This window comes from Crocodylus porosus, unplaced genomic scaffold (genome assembly GCF_001723895.1).
Source record: "Crocodylus porosus isolate Cpor-Errol unplaced genomic scaffold, CroPor_comp1, whole genome shotgun sequence".
In the NCBI taxonomy this organism is placed as follows: domain Eukaryota; kingdom Metazoa; phylum Chordata; order Crocodylia; family Crocodylidae; genus Crocodylus; species Crocodylus porosus.
The window spans coordinates 10,856,827-10,876,642 of NW_017728932.1; the positions used below are offsets into that span (position 1 = coordinate 10,856,827).

The 19,816-nt window shown below is 51.6% G+C and overlaps 1 protein-coding gene and 1 long non-coding RNA gene across 7 annotated transcripts in view; one reads left to right on the forward strand and one right to left on the reverse strand.

The window, feature by feature from the left end:
• Positions 1-593: 593 nt before the first annotated feature.
• On the forward strand, positions 594-19,813 carry LOC109317103. Its single transcript, XR_002102975.1, has 3 exons — positions 594-2,222; positions 2,558-2,693; positions 19,216-19,813. It is a non-coding gene; the product is annotated as an uncharacterized LOC109317103 (long non-coding RNA).
• SGSM2 (small G protein signaling modulator 2) overlaps positions 17,721-19,816 on the reverse strand; it is a 106,011-nt gene continuing 103,915 nt past the window's right edge. For 5 of the 6 annotated variants that reach the window (XM_019545576.1, XM_019545572.1, XM_019545575.1 and 2 more), the window contains 2 exons: positions 18,736-18,903; positions 17,721-17,978 (listed from right to left, as the gene is read on the reverse strand). In XM_019545576.1, coding sequence (XP_019401121.1) covers positions 17,890-17,978; positions 18,736-18,903 — 257 coding nt within the window. In that variant the 3' untranslated portion in view covers positions 17,721-17,889. The remainder of the gene's footprint in view (positions 17,979-18,735; positions 18,904-19,816) is intronic. The other variant, XM_019545574.1, reaches the window with a different exon arrangement.

The following is a 19,816-nucleotide window of genomic DNA, read 5'->3' on the forward strand; positions in this document are numbered from 1 at the left end:
TTATCAATTTATTGAAATATTAAATATTGAAAAACCTAGACTGTAAAGATTTTTATGTGTTTGGATACATCTGCTATGTGAAAAAAAAAAAACTAATTTTGTACATATTGTATTTTTACTATTCAGCTGTATTATATTGGCTCTTCATGCTCCAGAATTTAGGTATCAAACATGAATAATATCCATGTAATAAGCACTTGCCTGAAATAAAATATAAAACGGAAATAAACATGCACTGAAACCTGAAACAGAAGTTTGCATCTTCCTCCTCTTGCTTTCCATATGGGTATTTCAGTGTAGTTATCATTTTCCAAAAATAAGGCCAATGCTGCATCCCTCTCCTGACCAGAACAAATAGGTGCTATTGGGCGGGCGGCCGTTCACGTAAGCAAGCACAATTGCCACTAGTATAAGTCAGGTCCTTAAGTATCTGTTTTGTTAAATATCCTTAAATATTGGTCAGCCTCACTGATCTCCAGAATTCGGTATTTGCATCGAAGCATTATTCAAGTATCAGCATAAAACACAATGGGAGGAGTCTAGGATCCTCAATCAACAGTTCACGTCACCAGATCACCCGTCTTCATTCAAACGCAGTCACCCGCAACCTGCTTCTTAATAAGAGTGACGTTGCCGTAAGTAGAGCTAATGCACCTTCTAGCTGAATGCAGCTTGCTTAATTTGTAGTGGATTTTGATTTCTTTCAGGCCAAAGACCACAAGAGCTTTGTCATTGACGTCAGTGGGTGAGGGATGCGATCCTTGGTCCGTAAGGCATATCCTATTGAAACTAATTATTGCCATAACTGGGGCCAGTTGTTCCTATTGGGCAGCTGGGCAGCTTTTCTGACTGATGGAAGCAGATTTTTTTGCCTTACAGGTGTGTTACTAAACTGCATCCCTCATTCAGTATAGAACTGGGGGTTATCGCAGACAAAAATCTCTCCACCTCAGCTGGAGAAACTCTGCTAGCAAAATGGAATTGATGCCAATAGGGTTTTACTGGAGCATCCAAGCCCTGATGCTGTGAGACATCCAGCGAGGTCCTGGGCAGTCTTTTCATGATCCTGTGGGATCACAGCTTCATCATCCAGAAACTGGTGCTAGGGCCACTGACTGTAATGGCCCTAGCAATGAATAATTTACATCTACCGAGGATCTGTCCCATAGATCTCACGTCAGCCTGCCTGGGACTTGGGGCTCAGTACGGTTACCGAAAAGAACGAATGTTCACCTAAGAGGAATCTTGATGCCCTCTGCTGGGCAGCTGTGGCATCAGAGTGGCAAAACCCCCTGAAATGTTTGCGTGTATGGCTGGCCGCGCAGAGTCAGCAGCAGTCTATGGCTTCTGGCAGAAAAGTTAGCAGGATTGAGGTCATAAAAAGGTAGGGGAATGGAAATGTGAGCTGGCAAAGCGCTCCTTTGCTAGATGCAGAGAGGATAAGAGTGTGCATTCAGATGGCCTAAGATTTCAGCTTTCTCTCTTGCAGACGCTCGGCTTTCCTGACAGTGCTTTGTTGACATGTCTGAGCATGTGGATGGCTGGAGACACCCACGCACGTTTGCTCGTTCTGCGGTATCTCAGCTCCACACTCCTGTGCGTTTGAAAGGGTGGACCGCTCCAGGAAATGCTGGGGGCATCGTCTCCTGGGTCCCCGCTGTGGACACTGCTGGATGAGCAGAATGCAGGTCTGTGTTTAATCTTCCAGCCCCTTCTCCAGTGAGGGAAGAGGAGCTTCAGCCTTTGCAAGTCTTGGCGCCTCTGCTGGGAAAGCTGCCCATCAGGGCCACTTGTGCTGGTCACCTTCGTGAACTGGAAGGGACCAGCAAGAAATAATTTAAGGCCACTAAATTCATCTCACCCGTTTCATTCAACTGGAACCAGCCTCAGCTGAGCTCCTTGCTGGGCTGAGCTGGATTCGGATGAGGTATTGCAAGGGCCGAGGTTCTGCAAAACAGTTGCGGCCGGTGTCCGTAGGTAGGGAAATAGCCGTAACTGAAAGGGGAAGGGTTTGTTTTTGTCTGCAGGAGCAAGCCAGAGCTGGACGCCGGCCGTTGCTGTGTGCCAGCACGGGCAGGGGTCAGCACACGTGGGGTAGGATGGATGTCTGCAAGGAGCGGCGTTCCCCAGGGAGATCTGGTAGTGGCAGAAGGGACACGTGCCAAGCTGTGCCTTCAAGAGCTGTTGCGAGATCCAGCATCGACAGTGATGATCGGTGCTTTGTGAGTATTGTACAGGTTGTATCCTCCCTATGGGGGCTCCTTAGTAAGACTAACTTACTGCTGAGGGCTTTCCCTCGCTGTGGCCCTTCCCTCTGCACCAAGGTGCTGAGCACCAGGGGCTGTCAGCAGCAGGGGCAGCCTGGCAGCTGGAGGCCAGTTGGCTGGGGCAGGCTGCGAGCTCCTCAAGGAGCAACGAGCAGCACCTGCGTCAACTGCCGCGGAGCAGCCTGGTGGGAAGAAAGGAGTCTGAGTGGGGTGAGAGGAGGGGGAAGCTGTGTTGTAAGCTCCTGTCTGGGCTTTCCTTCAGTGGATTAAGGAATGAAATTACTTCCCAGCTCTCACCTTCCCTTCCTGCATCGTGTGGATTGATCTGTTCTCCAAGGATTATTTTGGGCAATTCTGCTCCGCTCCACTCTGCAAAGGCTCCCCGGGGATCACGGCAGGACAACGGAGATGGTGAAGAGGCTGCTGGTAAGTCCCACACTTCACTGGTGGCTTATTTTTATGAGTGCTAGGCCCTAGCCATGTGCTGTGGTGTGAGGCTGCTAGCCTCTTGGTTCAATGCATGCTCAGTTCTTAAATATGAGTGCATCTGCCTGGTTCCAGTGTTTCGCTGTCTGTATCCCACAATGGGTGGCTGGGTCACAGTCCTTTGTCCCGTCTTAAACACTGCTCTAAGGAACTATTGTACCATCAGGGGTTTAATGCTGCAAGCCTATCAGCCATTCAGTGGTTGTCAGCTGTGTAAAACTCTGCCTTTACAACTGCATACCCCATGGCAGGCAGAGGACATGGCCCGGGCTGGCGCTCTTTAGAGGTGCCACGCACTCCTACTTTAACACGTGTAGTCGGAGGCCTTGCTTCGCAGGTGTGTGGACTCGATGGGTCCCAGTTGCATTGGAGTGGGTGAAGTTGTGGGTGTCTGTGCATGGGTCTCCCCAGCGGGGGGTGTTGAGTTGAAAGCCTGAAATGAATGTAGCATTTATTTATTGTCACAAAAGTGAAAATTGTGGAACATGGAGGGGGGAATGGGTCTGGGGCTTATATATTCTCCACAACCCTTGTTGCTGTGTGTCTAGGGCGGGAGGTGGTGTGTGTTTGAATGGTGACACTGGGGATGTATTTACACTACAGATGCTGCTATGACTCCAGTTTTGTGTAGATGTATCTTAGCCAGTTTAAAACAAGTGTAGCCGCGACAGCACAGAACTTGATGTGCCTGGGCAGCGCGTCGCTAATGAAGTGTGGCTCTGGTAGACCTGAATGGGCTGTAGGCTGATGGTGGCTGTGCAAGACCAGGTGATCCCTGGCAGGATTGCTGATGTTGATGAAGGTTTGTTTGCTTGCATAAAGGTCACAACCTGAGCTGCTGGGCTGGCAGAACCGAGTGTCAGGAGGCATAACGTGGTGTGCCATAAACTGTGCAGACCCAGACAGCGACCACCTCCTGACTCGGGCGTGTTGCCCAGAAATAAGAAGCAGCGACCCATTTAGAGCATCGTGGTGATTGTTTGGACTTCCTCATGCAGGTGACTGGTACTCAAAAGGACCTGAGGCCTGTATGTCAAACAGAGGAGGGCTCTGCCGACCTCCCTGGGTGGGCTGTCTTGTTTCAGAAGAAGAGAGCCTTAATCCAAAGTGAAACTATGTAGGTGGCCTGTGGATATGCACATCTGTGGAGCTGAAATACAGCCTCCTGCACAGGAGAGGTGCGTGACGCTCTCCATAGCGGGGCCAGAGCCTGTGTTACGCCGCGGGAGGTACACGGCTCTCCTCCTGCGTGATGCTGCAGAGGGCTTTTTGTGGCGTGAAAACAGAGGGGAAATCACTTGAGGAGCAGTTGTAATGAATTGCTGCTGGGTCTGGCACAGGAGCCCTCCTCTGTCACCCTGCAGCAGTGACTCATGCTTGGGCTTTTTATGGGATGTGCTATAGTCTTGAAAACTCTCTGGCATTTGTCTGTCTTTTCTGTGTCTCATCCCAAGCAGCTTCATGCTGCAGGTACGTGGTCCTGCCAGGGTGGGTATTGCCATGTTTCGGGGACAGGTTTGGGCACTGTGAGGCATGGGCTCCGTTACTTGCTCTTCTGCTGACTCCTGTCTGTCTTGGGGCATGAGCTGTGACTGGGGCCTGGGGATCCCTGTCTGTTACCCATGGGTGACATAACACTTGCCCACCTTGCAGGAAGGCAGATGCATAGTCTGTAAGTACCGTATGATGAACAGATATGCAGACGATGAACGTGGCAGCCCGCTGTTAATTACAGCTTAGCTACTGAGGGTCAGGGTGTGGGCAGAGCCCAGCACCCAGAGGAGCAAGGCTTCTGCTGCTGGGGACCCAATATCAGCATGCAGAGTTTCACAGTAAAAGTCTTAACCCCCTCGGTAAGTATAACCAAACTGCCTAGCTGAGTTTCTGGCTCTTTCCTTGCCACATCAGTGCTTTCTGTCACCCCAGTTAGCAGCTTCAGTCTTAGGACTGATATTGGTGTCTTTACAGCTGTATCCTTTAGATTTGGAGGCGAATCTGCTCTCAAAGGGTTGTGGACAGCGATAAAGTCTAACAGCCCTCCCTTCTACAGCTTTTGGTGCCAGGCCAGGACTCGGGTTTGACCTGTAGGAGATGGGTGGGTCTCAGTTGGGTTCCTGGCTGTCAGTAGCATCTCCTGCCCATTCCTCCCTTGGCCCTCCAGCTGCAGAGGCTTTGGACCTCCTGGAAGTCCTCCGCAAGCTCAGTGGTGACAAGTAATGAGCCAGAGTTAGCTGGGCTTCATGTAGTGTTGTGAACTGGGACCGGAACTGTGATCCCGACTGTCGCTCACCTGCTGTGGGACTGTGAGCAAGGCCCCTCACCGGTCCGCCCCTCCAGTCCCTTGCCGTGGGACTGTGATAGTACCTGGGGTGCATATGTGCTAAGGAAATTCACCGCCAGGGCACATCCCATTTGCCTGACTTGCACCTAGGGAATACAACCTTGTAATTAGCCTTCTCCTGGCTCTCTTAATAGGAAGTAGCAGATTTAGGAGGGATATTTTTCCTCCCCCCCCCCCCCTTTCAAGTTAACTAGGCACAAATTCATGTATCCAGCTGTGAACTCTCCAAGACAGACTGCGTTAGCCAAAATAGTTTCTTATTAAGCCGGCACCCTGCAGAGCTAAGGCTGTGACTTCTCACTGCACATCTGTGGCATTTGCTCGCCTCCCTTACGCCTCTCTGTTTTGGCACTGGCAGCGAACTCCTGCCCTCGTGCGTCTCTGGATCACGGGAGGCATTATTGAGCAGATCTGTTGCCCGCTCCTTAGATGTTCACAGGGTGTCGCGCCCAATATGCATGTGCTTGCTCTTCTGTGGCAGCAGGTGTTGGAGGGGAGCTGCCTGGCTACAGCCGCCTTTTTAACCCAGGAATGGTCTGGACCCGGTGAGTCTTCATTCGAGCAGTGCACTGAGGGCTACTGGCCTGCAGAGCGACATGCCTGTGTGGGCCTTTACCTCCGCCGGCCCATTGCAGCACTGCCAGCCCGGGCTGGGAGCACTTGGAGGAGCACGGCCTGCTATCACATCCCCAAATGGGGCCCGAGCAGCCAACACATGCTGAGCCCCTGCCAACACATGCTGAGCACTGGACTGCATGCGTGTCTGGGGGCCAGGTGCGGAGCAGGTGTGTGCACCTCACTGCTGCTCTCCCGCAGGCGTGGAGATCTGTGGGGGAGGGATAGCCCCTTTGCAGGGTTGACGAGGGACTCCTAGTCTGTGGCATCCCTGTGAATTCGGACAATGGCCTGCATCATTCAGTTCCCTTTCTGCAAAACGGGGGTAATATCTGCACATGCTGATTGCAGGCTCCAGGGACTGTCTCTCTATGGGAATTCATGCAACAGGGCAGAGACTTTGAGTTGCAATTGCAAGGTGGATCTTTTCTCCTCCTGCTGGTTCATGTGATGCATTTCTGTCCATTTGAGTGTGTGCCTTATGTGATCACTGGGGAGCAGAGTCGGTGCAAACCAGAGCTTCCTGCGCCTGAGGGCTGGAGGTGCCTGGAGTTGCTCCCTTTCAAATCATTTCACCACGATCACAAAGCTCAAAACTTGGAAGTGAAAGGCCGAGAGGCTTGGCTCGGCCACGTGACTCCTGGAGCCAGAGCTTGAAGGAAATGCGTGCATGAGAGGCTTGTGATACAGTGGGAGGAGCTGGCCATACACCAAGCCCCAAAGCCAGTCAGCAGCCTCGTGACACTTCATGTGACCCATGTGTCCTCGACTCAGACGCTCGTAGGGAAGGTCTGTGCGGGAGCAGAAGACACGCTGACCACGTGGGCTTTGCCAGAAGGAGCTCTGGCTCCACAACATCTGTCTGGCACACGTGCTTTTCAGATGCTGCCTGGCTTTCAGCCGGGGGCGAGTCTCTGTGCAGGTGCAGTTGTCCTGTGCCCTCAGCTTCCTGCCTGGTTGAGGTCAAGCGAGCAGAGACAAATCGAAAGTGCAGAGTCATGCGTGCGACTGGCTGCAGCTGTAAAACAATCCCGTTGCCCCTGTTCCAGGCACCTGCCTGCGCACACCACCTGGGCTGAAAATCACTTGTGCTGGGAAGAGCAGAGGCACCGACTTCCCCCCCAGACCAGTTCCTGTTTCACATGAGAGTAAAACCAGGAAACTCTTGGGCCAGGGCAGTGACAAGCTGTTTGCTGCCTCCGAGTTGGATCTGTGCACGCTTGAAGTGGAGCTGGGGGGGCGGGGGTGTTATGTTCCCACGAGGCTGGGATTTAAGCACACGAATCCCGCCGAATCAATTCCTTGGGCTCTTTGGGCAATCCACGCCCTCGAGTTTTCCTTTGGAAGCAGCTGAGGTCAACGTTTTGCTTTCTAAAGGAAGGCCTGGTTCCCTCGGGAGAGAGCACAGCAGAAAGGTGAGCAGGAGGCCTGCTTTTATGCTGAATCTCTCTACTAAGGCTACAGACAGACGTTGCATTTGTCCTGGGGTATGCCAGTTTATTCTGGGACAAAGTGCGATTGTTCAGGCACCCATGTCCTTTGTCCTGGGATAAATCACAAAAAGGTTCTGAGGATAAGAAGTACTAACAGCTCATCCCAGGACACTGAGACATGTGCCTGATCAGTTATCCTGGGCAAAAAAGCAGCAATGCATTCAGCCACTCATTAAGCCCTGATTAGCAGGGCACTGTGTGGGCACACCAGTGCCAGGACAAGCACGGGCACAGCTTGTCCAGAGAGAAATGCAAAAGTCTGTTCATAGCCTAAGAGAGAGAGCCTGCCTCTGGCCGGGTCTCTCTGCCCAAGTGTAGTGCAGCACGGGGTCTGCACTGATGAGCTACAGGCACAGTGGGGATCAACGCCCAGAGATGGGACCTTGGGGTGGCTTGTGTTCAGCTGTTTGCGAGCTCTGAATATTTAAAGGAAGAGGATTGTGCAGCTCCTTGGTCAGGTTCCCATTCTTTCCTTGCTCCACAAAGCTGGACGCAGACAGCACGCAAAGGAGCCCACATGGCAGCACCCGGAGATGGACGCGAACGAGGATTGGCTTGAGGAGGCAAGAAGTGACATGGCTGCCATTCAGGCTAAGTGGCACATGTCTGCTTTCCCAGCCACCTTCCTCCCAGGCTGCCACCCTAGCGCGTGCCTCCAGTCTTCTTCCTTCCCCCGGGGTGGGAGGCTGGGCCTGCCCTCGGTTATCCCACAGTAGGGCTGCTCTCGCGCTCCGTTTTGGGTCCTCTCCTTCCAAACGTCTCGCTGATCCTCTTTGGCGCCTCTCGACCATAAACCGTAGAGATTTCGGGTCACGTAACGAGGGTCGGCCGATCGCAGGCAGCATCTGGGCTAGAAACACGTCGCCATGCGACTGACTGGGGTTCTGCTAAGAACGGGGCAGGATTTGTTTGCCGTCGCCTCGCCGTCATCCCGCTGTAAAAAGCAGCCTGGAATTTTAACCGGTTCCAGAGGGTATCTGCATCCCTCGAGCGCCAGCAGCCCGGGGGTATCCGAGCCCGGGCTCCTAGCCAGCCTGGCGCTGCTCACGCTTGAGGCCACACCAAGCATGTCTGAACACTGGGGTGGGCAAAGGCCAAGTGCGAACGGACTGGCTCTGCACGGAGCGGTAGCAGGACTAGGCTGGATCCTGGCCATTCTCCTTCCCATGGGGTGCAGGAGCAGGCTGGGCTTATGGCTGGAGCACTGGCCTGGGGCCTGGGCTCTTTTCCCAGTGCTGCTTCGTGCCCGCTGGTGACCGTGGAGAAGCCGCTCGGCTGCTGCATCCCCGAGGCTGCGAGCTGGGGGCCGAGGGAGGGAGGTGGCTTCAGCAGCGCTTGATGTGCCTTCCAGCCCCGGGTGTTTTTTCTGTATCGCCCTCGTGAAGCCCCAGTGCTTGAGACTTGCTTCTGCAGTACAACGAAGCTTGTGGCTTCGCCTCCAGGAGCAGGTGGGGGTGAGGCTGGAGCAGTAGCATCCGGATCCACATTTGAGCTTCCCCCTGAGGAGGCCTGCTTTGTCTTCTCTGGATGGACTCGAGAGGGAGGCGTCCAGCTCCAATTTCCATCTGGATTTTGTTCAAGCCTGTGGGAATCGGAGGCCCCAGATCCCTCTCGTGGGAGGAGGGGAAGGGTCATGTGAGTGGTTGGCTGGGTGTTACGTTTCTGCCAGCGCACCAAGTTATTCACTCGGCAGGGGGAGACGGCTCAGCTTTGCGTTTACCGTGATCCCGCAGCATCAGCCGTCCCCGGACGCCCCTTCCAGCCCTGCCTTCGCACCCGACACTTGAGCTGCTGCAGCGGTTCCCTCTACCCAGCGTGTTTTCCCATCTCAACCAAAGGCCGTTTGCTGAGCCCTGGTTATAGTATCCCAGTGCTTAGGGTCGGAAGGGACCTAAACAGATTATCGGGTCCGACCCCCTGCCCTGGGCAGGAACGAGTGCTGGGTCATAACACCTTAGCCAAATATCTATCCAGTCTCCTCCTTGAAGACCCCCAAGGTAGGAGATAATGGTGATAATACTTACTGTTTTCCGCCCCTTGTTAGCCCAGGATGTTGCTGGGACTGGATTTAGTTAATGCAATGCTGTTTGATAAGCAAGGTAGGCCAATATGCTCCCACCTGTAGCTATGCCCAGTGCTCTCGACACCAATGATGTTGCTCATCAAATAAACTGCAGCCTAATTGCTCTCTTCTCCAAACTGCTGCCTTCCCTCCCCAGACTGCACTATGAGGGCACAAGCTTCGTGAGTGCAGATGACCTTTCTGTGGTATGCGTAGAAGGGAAAGCAAGCAGACCAAATGCTGCCCCTCTTCTAATGTAGCCAGCTGAACAGTGTTGGATGCCAGGAGCCACGTGGCTTGTGCGGGTGCTGAGCTGGCGATCACTGGTTTTCTTATTGCGTTAAGATCACGCGGGAATCTCGATGCCATGACAGGTGACCGCAGAGCACTGGGAGAGCTTCTTTTAGAAAACACCTTTGCTTTTACCCACCTCTAAGTGCTGCTTCGCGTCACAGTAGACACTGGCAGTGGGCAGTGTACGAGAGGCCACAGTGGCAGGCAGGGACTTTCCTGTAGGATGGGCTTTAGGGGAAATGCAGTTTGGAGCAAGTCTTGTGCCACGCTGATGACGGTGCTGCAGAAAGGCATGGGCTTGTTAAGTGAGATTATTGTCTCGTATGGGAAGACTAAAGCCTCATGTTGTATTCTTGGGTGGCTGGGGTTTGGCTAAAAGCCTGAGCGAGTGATGAAGAGTCTTGTTTCTAGGCCTGCCTAGGAGAACTGATTTCTGCCACTCTCCCTGGTGGTGGAAGCAGGATTGCTAAGGCATAAATGCTTTAGAAATAACATGTGTCGATATTACTACTGCAGTCTTTTTACCTCTTAGGCCACAGATACCTTCCTGTTGATTTTTTTTTTTTTTTTTTTTCCCCCCTAAAGATACTGTCCCATACAAAACTGTGGTTGTTTCTAGATGCACAATGCACATCTAGTCTAACACTGCCTGCAGCCTTTCAGCTTATCTGAACAAGAAATGGGAAAAAGAGAAGCTTTTGAAGGCTCTTACGTGTGACTTGAGGCCTGTTATGTGCCAGGTTTTATATCTAAAGTTCTTGGTTTTGTGCAATTGGTTGGGTAGATCTCACTTAAAAATAAGTGCCCCAGCCTAAGCGCTTTGATACCTAGGGCTGAAAGGCTTTGATACCTAGGGCTGCATTATGGTAAAGACAGAGACAGGAGGAACGGCAGAATTATTATTTGGCCGAAAGATGAAAAATCAATCCTAATCGTTTGCATTCTAGGAAAGGGTAATCGCTTTTGCTGGTAGTTCCTCTCCGAGCCTTTGTTTGATGTGAGGGCATCACCTAGTGGTGGAGCCTGGGATAATGCTCCGCAGCTCTTACCTTGCGCCTGTCATTAGATCTGCAGGAACTTCCCCAGTATTATCACCATTTTGCGACGGGGAAACTGAGGCATGGGGCAGTGAAGCAACTAGCCACAGATCATGCAGCAGGCAGGGGGCACAGCTAGGAATACAGCCCAGGCCCAAGTTGGCCCTTGCAGCCTTGCGCTGGGGCAGCACTTTCGGCGAGACGGGGGAAGCCTCGCTTTGATTCTTACTCCCGTTGCGGAGGTTTGCAAAGTCCCAGCTGCGACGTGGCTGAACGGCGGTGGCGGGGGATGGATTGCACAACGTGCGGGTCGGAGATGGGCTGGCAGGGCTGAGTGAGGAACGGCAAACTACAGTGGGCTGCTGCCATATGCGGGGATAGCAGATCTCTGCGGACCACGACAGCTGTCCAGGGTGACGCCCGTGGCAGTAGCTGTGAATCGGGTCTTGGAAACTGAAAACAGGCCACCATCCACAGCTTCCTCTGCTGTTGGTGGCACGTTCAGAGTCAGGCTGGCTAGGGGGGCACTTCAGAGTACCAGGCAGGAAACGCTCGCTCTGCTCCACAAGTGAAAACCACCTCTCAGCTGTGTGGGGAATTCGGTAACATAAACTCGGTTAAGCTCAAGGGATGATTTTTAACCAGGGCCTGGCTTGGGCTCAGCCTGCTGCTTTCCCAGCCCTGGGGAAGGGTGGCTGATGGTTGGGAACCTGGTGCCTCAGCACCTGCCTGCGCAAGTCAGTCTAATAAAAGCAGTTGCCTCACCTTGCAAATCTCGCTCTTCACTGGGTTAAATGGCATTAAAACAGGTAGTTCAATTTAGTGGGCTTTGCAGCATGGTAGGGAAAGCTAATGGCTTGCTTTAAAGCGGCACCATGAGCACGTTGCTGGAGGGGTAGGGAAACAAGGGCTGGGGAGCACCCAGGTCACACAGCGTAGCTCCTGCTTGAGAGTCAGGAAATCCCTGGTGATTTTTGTCTTTTCTGTCTGTGCTGGAGCTGCCACTGAGCATTACAGGGCGGTCCAGAGCAGGTGTCCGGGACCTGGTGGAAAATCTCCAAGACACGTGGTACCCAGGAATGAAGAAGCATCTTGGTGTAGGAGATATGATATTGGAGTGATGTTGTAGCTGTGATGGTTCGGGAACCATGTGAGGCACCAGGATTTTTGTGGGTGATGTTTGGGATGAAGTTCGCCAAGCTTTCAAATGCATGACATTCAGTCTAACGGAGAATGAAGGACGCCTTGCATTCAAACACTTGACTGACTTCACCCCCACCATGCAGCTGGTCCAGTATTGCCTACAAAAATCCTTGATGTAGGAAACATTTCTGAAATGTGGTGGGACAGCGGCCCCATGGGGTGCTGTCCTATCTGGCCTTAAATGACGCGTGAAGGCTGGATGAGCTTGTGAGAGCAAGGTCAACTGCTAGAGTCTAATGAGCTTGTTTTGCAGCAGAGTTTGCAGAACAATCTGTAGAGATGCAAATGGTAACTAGAAATACAACCAGGATTAGCTGCTTCTTCCAGACAGGAGGAGGCATGAGGTCAACAGAGGCCTCAAACACTAATAAAACAGTGACCCTGGTGACTTGAGCTGTTTGTCAGTAATACGGGCCTCGACCAGCCTGCGGCGCTGCTCAGAGAAGCAGTATGGCAAGACCTTGAACCTCTTACTCCTGGAACAGCGAAGTCCAGGTTCTGCACGACGCTGTGCTTCACATGGACCCGAGGTATGCAAACTGCGGCCTGGCCAGCGCTCATACCCGGCCCGCTTTGGGGAAGCTCTTGATTGTCTCCCTCAAGGCATCTGGGTTTGGGGATGGCTGAGGTGGACCAGGCCCAGGTGTCTGTGGCCATGCTGCTCACTGGTTGTTACGCTGGGGAAGTGTTTTCTCCCAGGTCAGGACCCTTTTCCCCTTCCCCCGTAGCAAAGGGCAAGGCTCACTTCTGAGATAATCAACTCCCAGCTATTGCAGGGCCTTCAGCAACTAAGCTGTAGCTGTTCTTTTCCTTGGGCCCCCCGGTTAATCCGAGAGCTGAAATCCATCTCCAGGCTAGCAAAAATCTTTGCCTTTCAGACAGAGGTAACTGAGCAAAATGTGGCAGTCAAGGCAGGGTACCAGGCTGGGCGAGCCTGGCGTTCCTCCTGGCTTTCAATTTCTTGAAAGCAGAGAAAAGGGAAACTTTGTGAGAGGGACCAAATCAAATGGGAACTGCAGTAGCAAGACAACCAAAATCCTCCCTCTGTGCACATAACCATGGAGTTTATATTTCCGTTGCTATTGAACATATAAGACCGAATGAATGACTAGCGGGAACTATCCTGTGGGGATCCTTGCAGCTGCCCGTAAGCCATTTCAGGCACCTCATGCAGTCCTTGCTCCATGTAAGCAAGCATGACTGAGTTATCCTGCCAAAAACATGGCAGCACAGCCTCAGCAAAGCCAACACCCAGAAACAAGCAGGCAGCCAAGCTGGGAACGTGACGCAGCCTGGACAGCGAAACCGAACCCCGACCCCTCCCTCACACAGTGGGAGAAGCGGGGCAGTAAGAGACTTGGCAGCTCAGTGGACTAGCACCCGAGAGCAAAGGGAAGAGGTGCAGGGGAAAGGGCAGGTGTCCTGAGCTCAGTAGTTTTGCTGAACCACCAGCTGCTGTAGGACGGGAGGGTCGTATTCCCCCTCCCACTGCAAGAAGCCTGCGCCCTGCCCCCCAGCCTGGCAAACGCTGCTCCCCTTGCTCAGCACCGAGATCTGGCTGGCCGGGGGGGCAGCGCATGCGCCTTGTCGGGAAGCTTCATCCACTGTGCATTTACCATCGGCTACTCGGGGAACCTTCCAAAGCAATTTGGCAGTGACCTACTTATTCTGAAACAGGCGGCGCAGCACATTGGCCAGTGTGGATTATGCGTGGAAACTTAATTGCATCTCATGCGCTCTCTTCATACAGAGGCATAAGGTTAACGCTCTCTGCTCAGCTTGGGAGATGAATGGGGAGAGGGGAACAGACTGTGTCCAGCTCTTGCAGACGGCCGTGACAGTACGTGTTTATTCATACGTTGCATTGAAAGATAAGTAAGTCTGAGCAATGAAGAGAAAATAGTCTGCTCCTGGCAAAAATAAATAAGGCAATGCACAATATTCATAAAATACAGGTAATGCAGAATGTTATAATACCAGATACCACCAAGTTTGCAGAAAGTTGTTTTTACATAGTAAAGAGCCGTATCGTACACTCCAAACAAAACCGTGCCGCCGCTTCGGGTTTTTTACGTGGATGCCTCGGTCGGGGTCTGGCAGAGGGCGGGAGCGCTTCACTGAGCGCTTCACCTCTCAGATGAGCGAATGGACACACACGGCAGCTTTTTGAACAAGACCCTCCAGCAACCATGCACTGGTCTAGAAAACAACTGGACACACGACTATAAATAGGGATGAGTCGAAACTGCTCGCATGCCAGCAATGCGCATGTGGGGTGTTTGGTCTGAAGTGTGAGCGCGCCCAAACGGCTACACAGTGGAGCTTCTCAGGCACCCAACTCTTGGCTTAGGGTTTTCTCCCTCCCAGTCCAACGTCGCCCCTTTCTGCAGAGGTCTTCAGCACCGCTGCTTTTTGTCCTGTGCCTGCAAGGCTCAGCTCCGAACACAGTTGGCTGCTGCCTTGAGGAGCGTGGAACAAATGTCTCCCTAGATCTAGCAAAGTCCTGAATGAGGCTTGCCAGCCTGGGCACACAGGCAGGACAGATGTGACAGCAATACTATGAGGCAGCCTTGAAATTCAAGGATGCAGCCTTCCCCCAAGAGCATAGATTTGCACGTCCTTTCCCACATCCATCTGCATCTTCCCAGGGCAGCTCATGGTTTGAGAGACTCTGGCCTGCTTAACTTGCTGCTTTGAGCGCTGCAGAGACTTGCGCTGCAGCTGCAGAGTCTAAACACTTTCCAGGCCCAAATCCAGCTCGCCTGACTCAGGTCAGTAATCCCACAGCAGGCAGTGAGGCTATGCCTGGGAGTGAGGGGGACTGGCCTTGCAAAGCAACTTTCTTCCCAGCAACTGTTGCCAGTAGCAATAATAATAACTATGGTAATAATAATAAAACTCTTCTTTCCCCACCAGTATTGGCACATGGGGCGGGCGGAAAGACTGGGGCAGTGATCCAGGGGAAAGCTGAGTGAGCCGTGCTGCATCTGCCCCATTTCTATGCAGCCCCTCTCAGTGCTCGTCCCAGACATTTGGAGACGGAGGAACGGCCAGAAAGAGCCAGCCAGGGGCCTTCTTGTCTCTTGCTACCCTGCTGCTTGCTGCTACTTAAGAGTATGTCTTGCCTTTCCAAACACACGTGCCCACCTGTGCAAAGGAGACTGGTGGGTGACGGCTGCACTGTTGTGTGTCAAACTGGGACAGTTCGAGTAGGTTGACACTTGCTGTCAGATTTGCCCCCCAAGCACATGACAGAGCAGCCCAGGTGGGGGCGATCTCTGTACACGTTAGGCCTGAAGGAGTGAAGCAGCCCATCCTGAAACAGAGCGCTGCAAAGACGTTTCAAACCGCACAGAGCATCCCCTCCCCTCCCCTCCCCTGTGGTTCAGCAATGCAGAAGAGCTTTGCGGTTTCCACATTCCCCTTGCCTTCCTCACTTATTGCAGCAAAGTCTGTTCTGGTTACCGGCTCTGTGAACCTGAGCATGTCGGCAGCCCTGGCAGACGTGGCCTTCCGGGGACCAAGTAGCTAATACAAGTACCACGGGTTCACCTCAAAAGGGTGGGTGAAGACGGGCAAGGACTAACCAACTTGCAAAGCCAGAACTTTCTGGTACTGTGTGTGCTCTGATGTGGGACCTGGCTCTCTCTAGGGGACAGAGCTAGAAGACCCTTGGAGAAGCCTGCCAGCCCTGTGGTCCTATGAACTGAAAATGCCTCACATTCAAAGCTGTGCCCTCCGGTCCTTCTGAGGCTGGAGCCCGCTGCAGGCTTGCCAAACTTCAGCTTTGTATCTAAGCCTCTCTCCTAGTTTTCAAAAGAGGGACACAAAACAGAACGGGGACTAAAGCCTCGGCCTGTCTTGCTGTACAGCTTAGCACCAGGGAAGGATACGCTTCTTGTGGGAAAAGTTTGTCCTGTCCCGCCCCCCCGCCCGCACTTGTGATGGTAAAACCGTAGCTTGGAGGAACCCGTGCAGGGACCAGTTTGTTCTTTGGCAACACGCAGTCCATCTCTGCACAAGCTAACGGGGAGTGACAGGCTTCACACTCAATCGCTTGTGGATTTTAGCCTGTTTGAGAATGACGCGGAACCCAAGTGACTCGTACTGTGTGGCCAATGCAAGCAAAGAGCGGATACCAAGCTAGCAAACTCTGGCCCTGTTAATCCCGCAGCTGAAAGCACTTGCAGGAATGTCAGAGCTCACTGTTGCTCCTCTCCTAGGAAACAGCCTGTGAAAGGTCATTTAAGTTGGATTCGTTCTTCCTGGAGGAGTTTCCCGAGCGCCCAGTGTTCTCGCCGGCACGGGGCCAGCCCCCCGGCCCACACTGAGCTTTTCAACATCCTCCTCTGAAAAGGTAACAAAGGTATAAAAACTGGGCTACAAGGTTCAGCTCCAAGATTCACGTGATCTTTCAGGCCATGGCTTCTGGTTCAGAAGCAAACTTAACTAAATTGCAAAAAGCCTCGGCCATCTTCCGTAATGAGACACAATGGCATGGGCATGATTTTTTTTTTTTTTCCTCTCCACAAGTGCCTGAATGATGTGTGCCTAAATCATTTGGGTACCTGAACTTTTGCTAAAAGTATCTATGTGTCTGCTGCTGTCTGCATTACTCATTCTTTAACCGGCCTACCTGAATCCTTCTTGTAGTCCATCTGGGATCCATGCGTGTAATCTAGTGTAGATGGTCACAGTGCTATCATGTAGATATTTAACAGCCTGAAATAAAGCTACTGTCCAACTAGAGACTTGGGACAGCTCCTCTGGTGGTAAAACTGCTGGAGCTCCTAGCAGCAGCTGGTATTTGCTCCTGAAAGAGCGAGTGTCATGTCACCCCTACAACCAGGAAACTGAGGGGAGCAGAGCCTCTGTAAGACCTGCTAACAACTAAGGGAAGTTTGGGGTTAAATGCAATGAAGTAAAGGCTGGAACAAGAGATATTTGGCTACTCTGGAAACTGCCCATACCTAGATGAAAATCAAATCCAGGACACTTCCTAGGGGGACTAACAAAGGAAGACACCCTAACAGCCACTGCTTTCATCTCTGAGAAATGGGGTAAAGAAGCTAGTGCCTCTAGGGTGGAAGTTGGACACGCTAAAGCACCCCCCACCCCCGCTGCAAACCTCTTCTGCTGTTGCTAAACTATTCCTTGTCCCACTGAATTTAATGGGGTGCCATCGGAGTGCAGGAAAGTCTTTGGGCTAAGATCACCCAACACTCCCAGGCCTGGATAACTTCATACTGCCAGGAGCTGCTGTGGATCAACGTGTAGCTTGTCCTTGGTAGAGTTAAGTGTTTGATTGAGGTCCCTGATGGCATGAAGGTAGTTTCAGGGACTGACTTGACACTGGGCTTTGCCTTCAAGCTCACCCTAGCAGGTATGGGGGCAGCACCATGGTTCAGGTGTTCACTGATCTAAGAGTTGTGCCCAAGTGTGGACATCAGGGTCTACCTATTATTCAGGTGGGGTTTTCTTTCTGGTCCTAGGGGAGGTAGCACGTGGAGCATGATCTCAGCTCTTGGACTTCTAACCTGATCCACCTTTAAATGCTGCATCTATACATGGGCCTTTGTACTTCTACGGCCAAAATATGCTCTAACAGGTGGGAGCCAGCGCCTCTCTTCTTGTATCCTACATGCCCAGTCTATGGCATTTGCTTTACTAAGGGCTGTTTGTACACTTCAACAGGCCTTAACTCTGAATGTGTAGGAGATTTTGGGTGAACACAACTGATTCCCAGGGCATTACAGAGGTATGAGGTCAATAAATACAAAGCCTCCCACAAACAAAATCCCCTCAATAGCTCAAACGCAGAGATGGACACTTCTAGAGCCTAAGAAAAGGGCAGAATGAAAAAAGATTTTTTCCCTTAAAATACCAAGTGAGAGCAACAAGGACGATCAAGCCAACCTCATCTCCGGGGGAAATCGGCTTTAAATGTCTCTCTTACAGACCTCTGGAATACTTATACATTACATGGAAGATGCAATTAAAACGTTGTTTGAAGTGTGTTCAAAGAACAGCTTCATTGCACAGTTTGCACAGGCCCGTGGCAGCTCCGTGACCGTTCTCTCCACATCTGCCGTCACTTGTTCTCTATCAGCGTTTGCACTTTGTAGACGAGGTCTCTTGCGATCTTGAGGATTTCCTGGGCATTGTGATGCTCGGCCATTTCTAGATGGGAGAACAGACGAGCATTCAGAATTGCCCACCAGGGGTCTTGCAGCATTTGAAATGTGTTGCGTGCCATAAACCCCACACTAATCCCTTGGTGCTAAAGACCCAAGGAGCCTGACCCCACCTGCTAATCCTCCTTGTCCCAGGCAAAACCCTCACAGCCAAGGGCATATAGGCACGGTGCCCAGGGAGTCTTTGCTGCCACCAAACGTGTGCAAACTCTCACAAGGTGCCAAGACAGAGCGGGGCAGGGGGGGCTGGCTAACAGCTGGACACAGCTGTAGGTGTTCGTGTTAATGGCCAAATCAAGGCCCATGATCCCAGCACCAAAGCTTTCACAGCACGACTGATGCCAGCTGCCTTAAACAGGACGTGTCTAGGGCTCTTGTTCAGCAAAGCACTGGTTTCTCTGGCTGGCAGTCTGTGCCTCAAAATGTAGCTATAAATGCTGCCTGCTCCGTGGGAAGCCCTAGAGCAAGGTGCATGCGTCAGTCCAGCATTTTCAGTTACTAAAGGCTGGGCCTGGTTGCACAGATATCTCAAGTACAGACAGGTATTCATGATATCCCTAGATACATATGCTGGTATCTATAGGTGTAGATACACCCACGTACGTGAATCTATATTGATACCCAGTTACGCGTGTCCGCACATATGTACGTGTAGAAAAATCTCAGCAGCCAGTAATAGCACAGCGCATAGGGCAAAACACAACATAAGCTGCTTTCACCAAATGACTTTAAAAGTTTCTTACCATTAAAAAACTTGATGATATCGGTGAAGTCCATGTTGTTATCACGGATAATCTCTCGATAGACCTCCACCAGTGCTAAGGCAATGAAAAGGACAAAATGTTCTGAAGAGATGTGCTTTGCTGCCCAAATAACTTCCCACACTGTAAATACATCCTCGTACAACAATTCTGAATGGGAATAAACATCACAAGAGCATCAGGTTGTTATCATTTGAGATGACGGGAGCTTATTATTCAAGATTATTCAAGTTGACCTTTTTCTTTCTCTCCCCCAAATGTTTTCTAAGCTTTATACAAAACTCTACATTGCTAGAAGTTCTGCAGGGTCAGATTCTCTTACTCCCGTGTAAAACAGTAGCAAAATCTGCTTTTTCATGGTTATACGGGTTAATTGTTGGGCTTACAAACTATGTACATTTTACAATTACTTCGGTCCTCCCTTTTGTAATACATTTTGCAGAATTAATAAGTATTTTACAGATTATGAATACACAACCGCCTATAATGACACAGAAAAACTTGTTTAGGGGGAGGAGTTAGACATCCCCCTGCAATACCATGCAATCAGACAGCACTGTGCATTAGCACGAAGATCAGAAGCTGACTGGGAGAGCAAGTGAAACTCCAGGACCGCTTTTCTTTCAGGATGCAAAAGGAAAGCAAAGCATGACTAGCAAAAGGTAAGATGTGCACTCACGCTAAGGATTTGTGAGAAGTCTGTAGTATGAAGAGTATTAGTGCAAAGCAAAATCACTCCAGTACGTAACAGCAAAACCAAAGCCTGCAATCCCCCGTCCTCCGAGAACACCAGGTGTGCGTGTGTGTGACGCACAGCCGCGCGGTCCAGTGGACTGGGATTGTGGAGATTTGGGTGCCACACCCAGCTCTGCTCCTCAGCTGCCTTCGGCAAGTCCCTCCAACTCTGTGCCTCAGTTTCCCCTCCCCTCTGGTTTGGCCATCTCTGGTACATATGCAGAATGCACAGCACAAAGGGAGCCCAGTTTTGCCTGAGGCTCTTACCCACTACTGTAATACAGATAAGAGACCCTGGTCCTAACAAATGCATTTAGGCTCAGGGTAT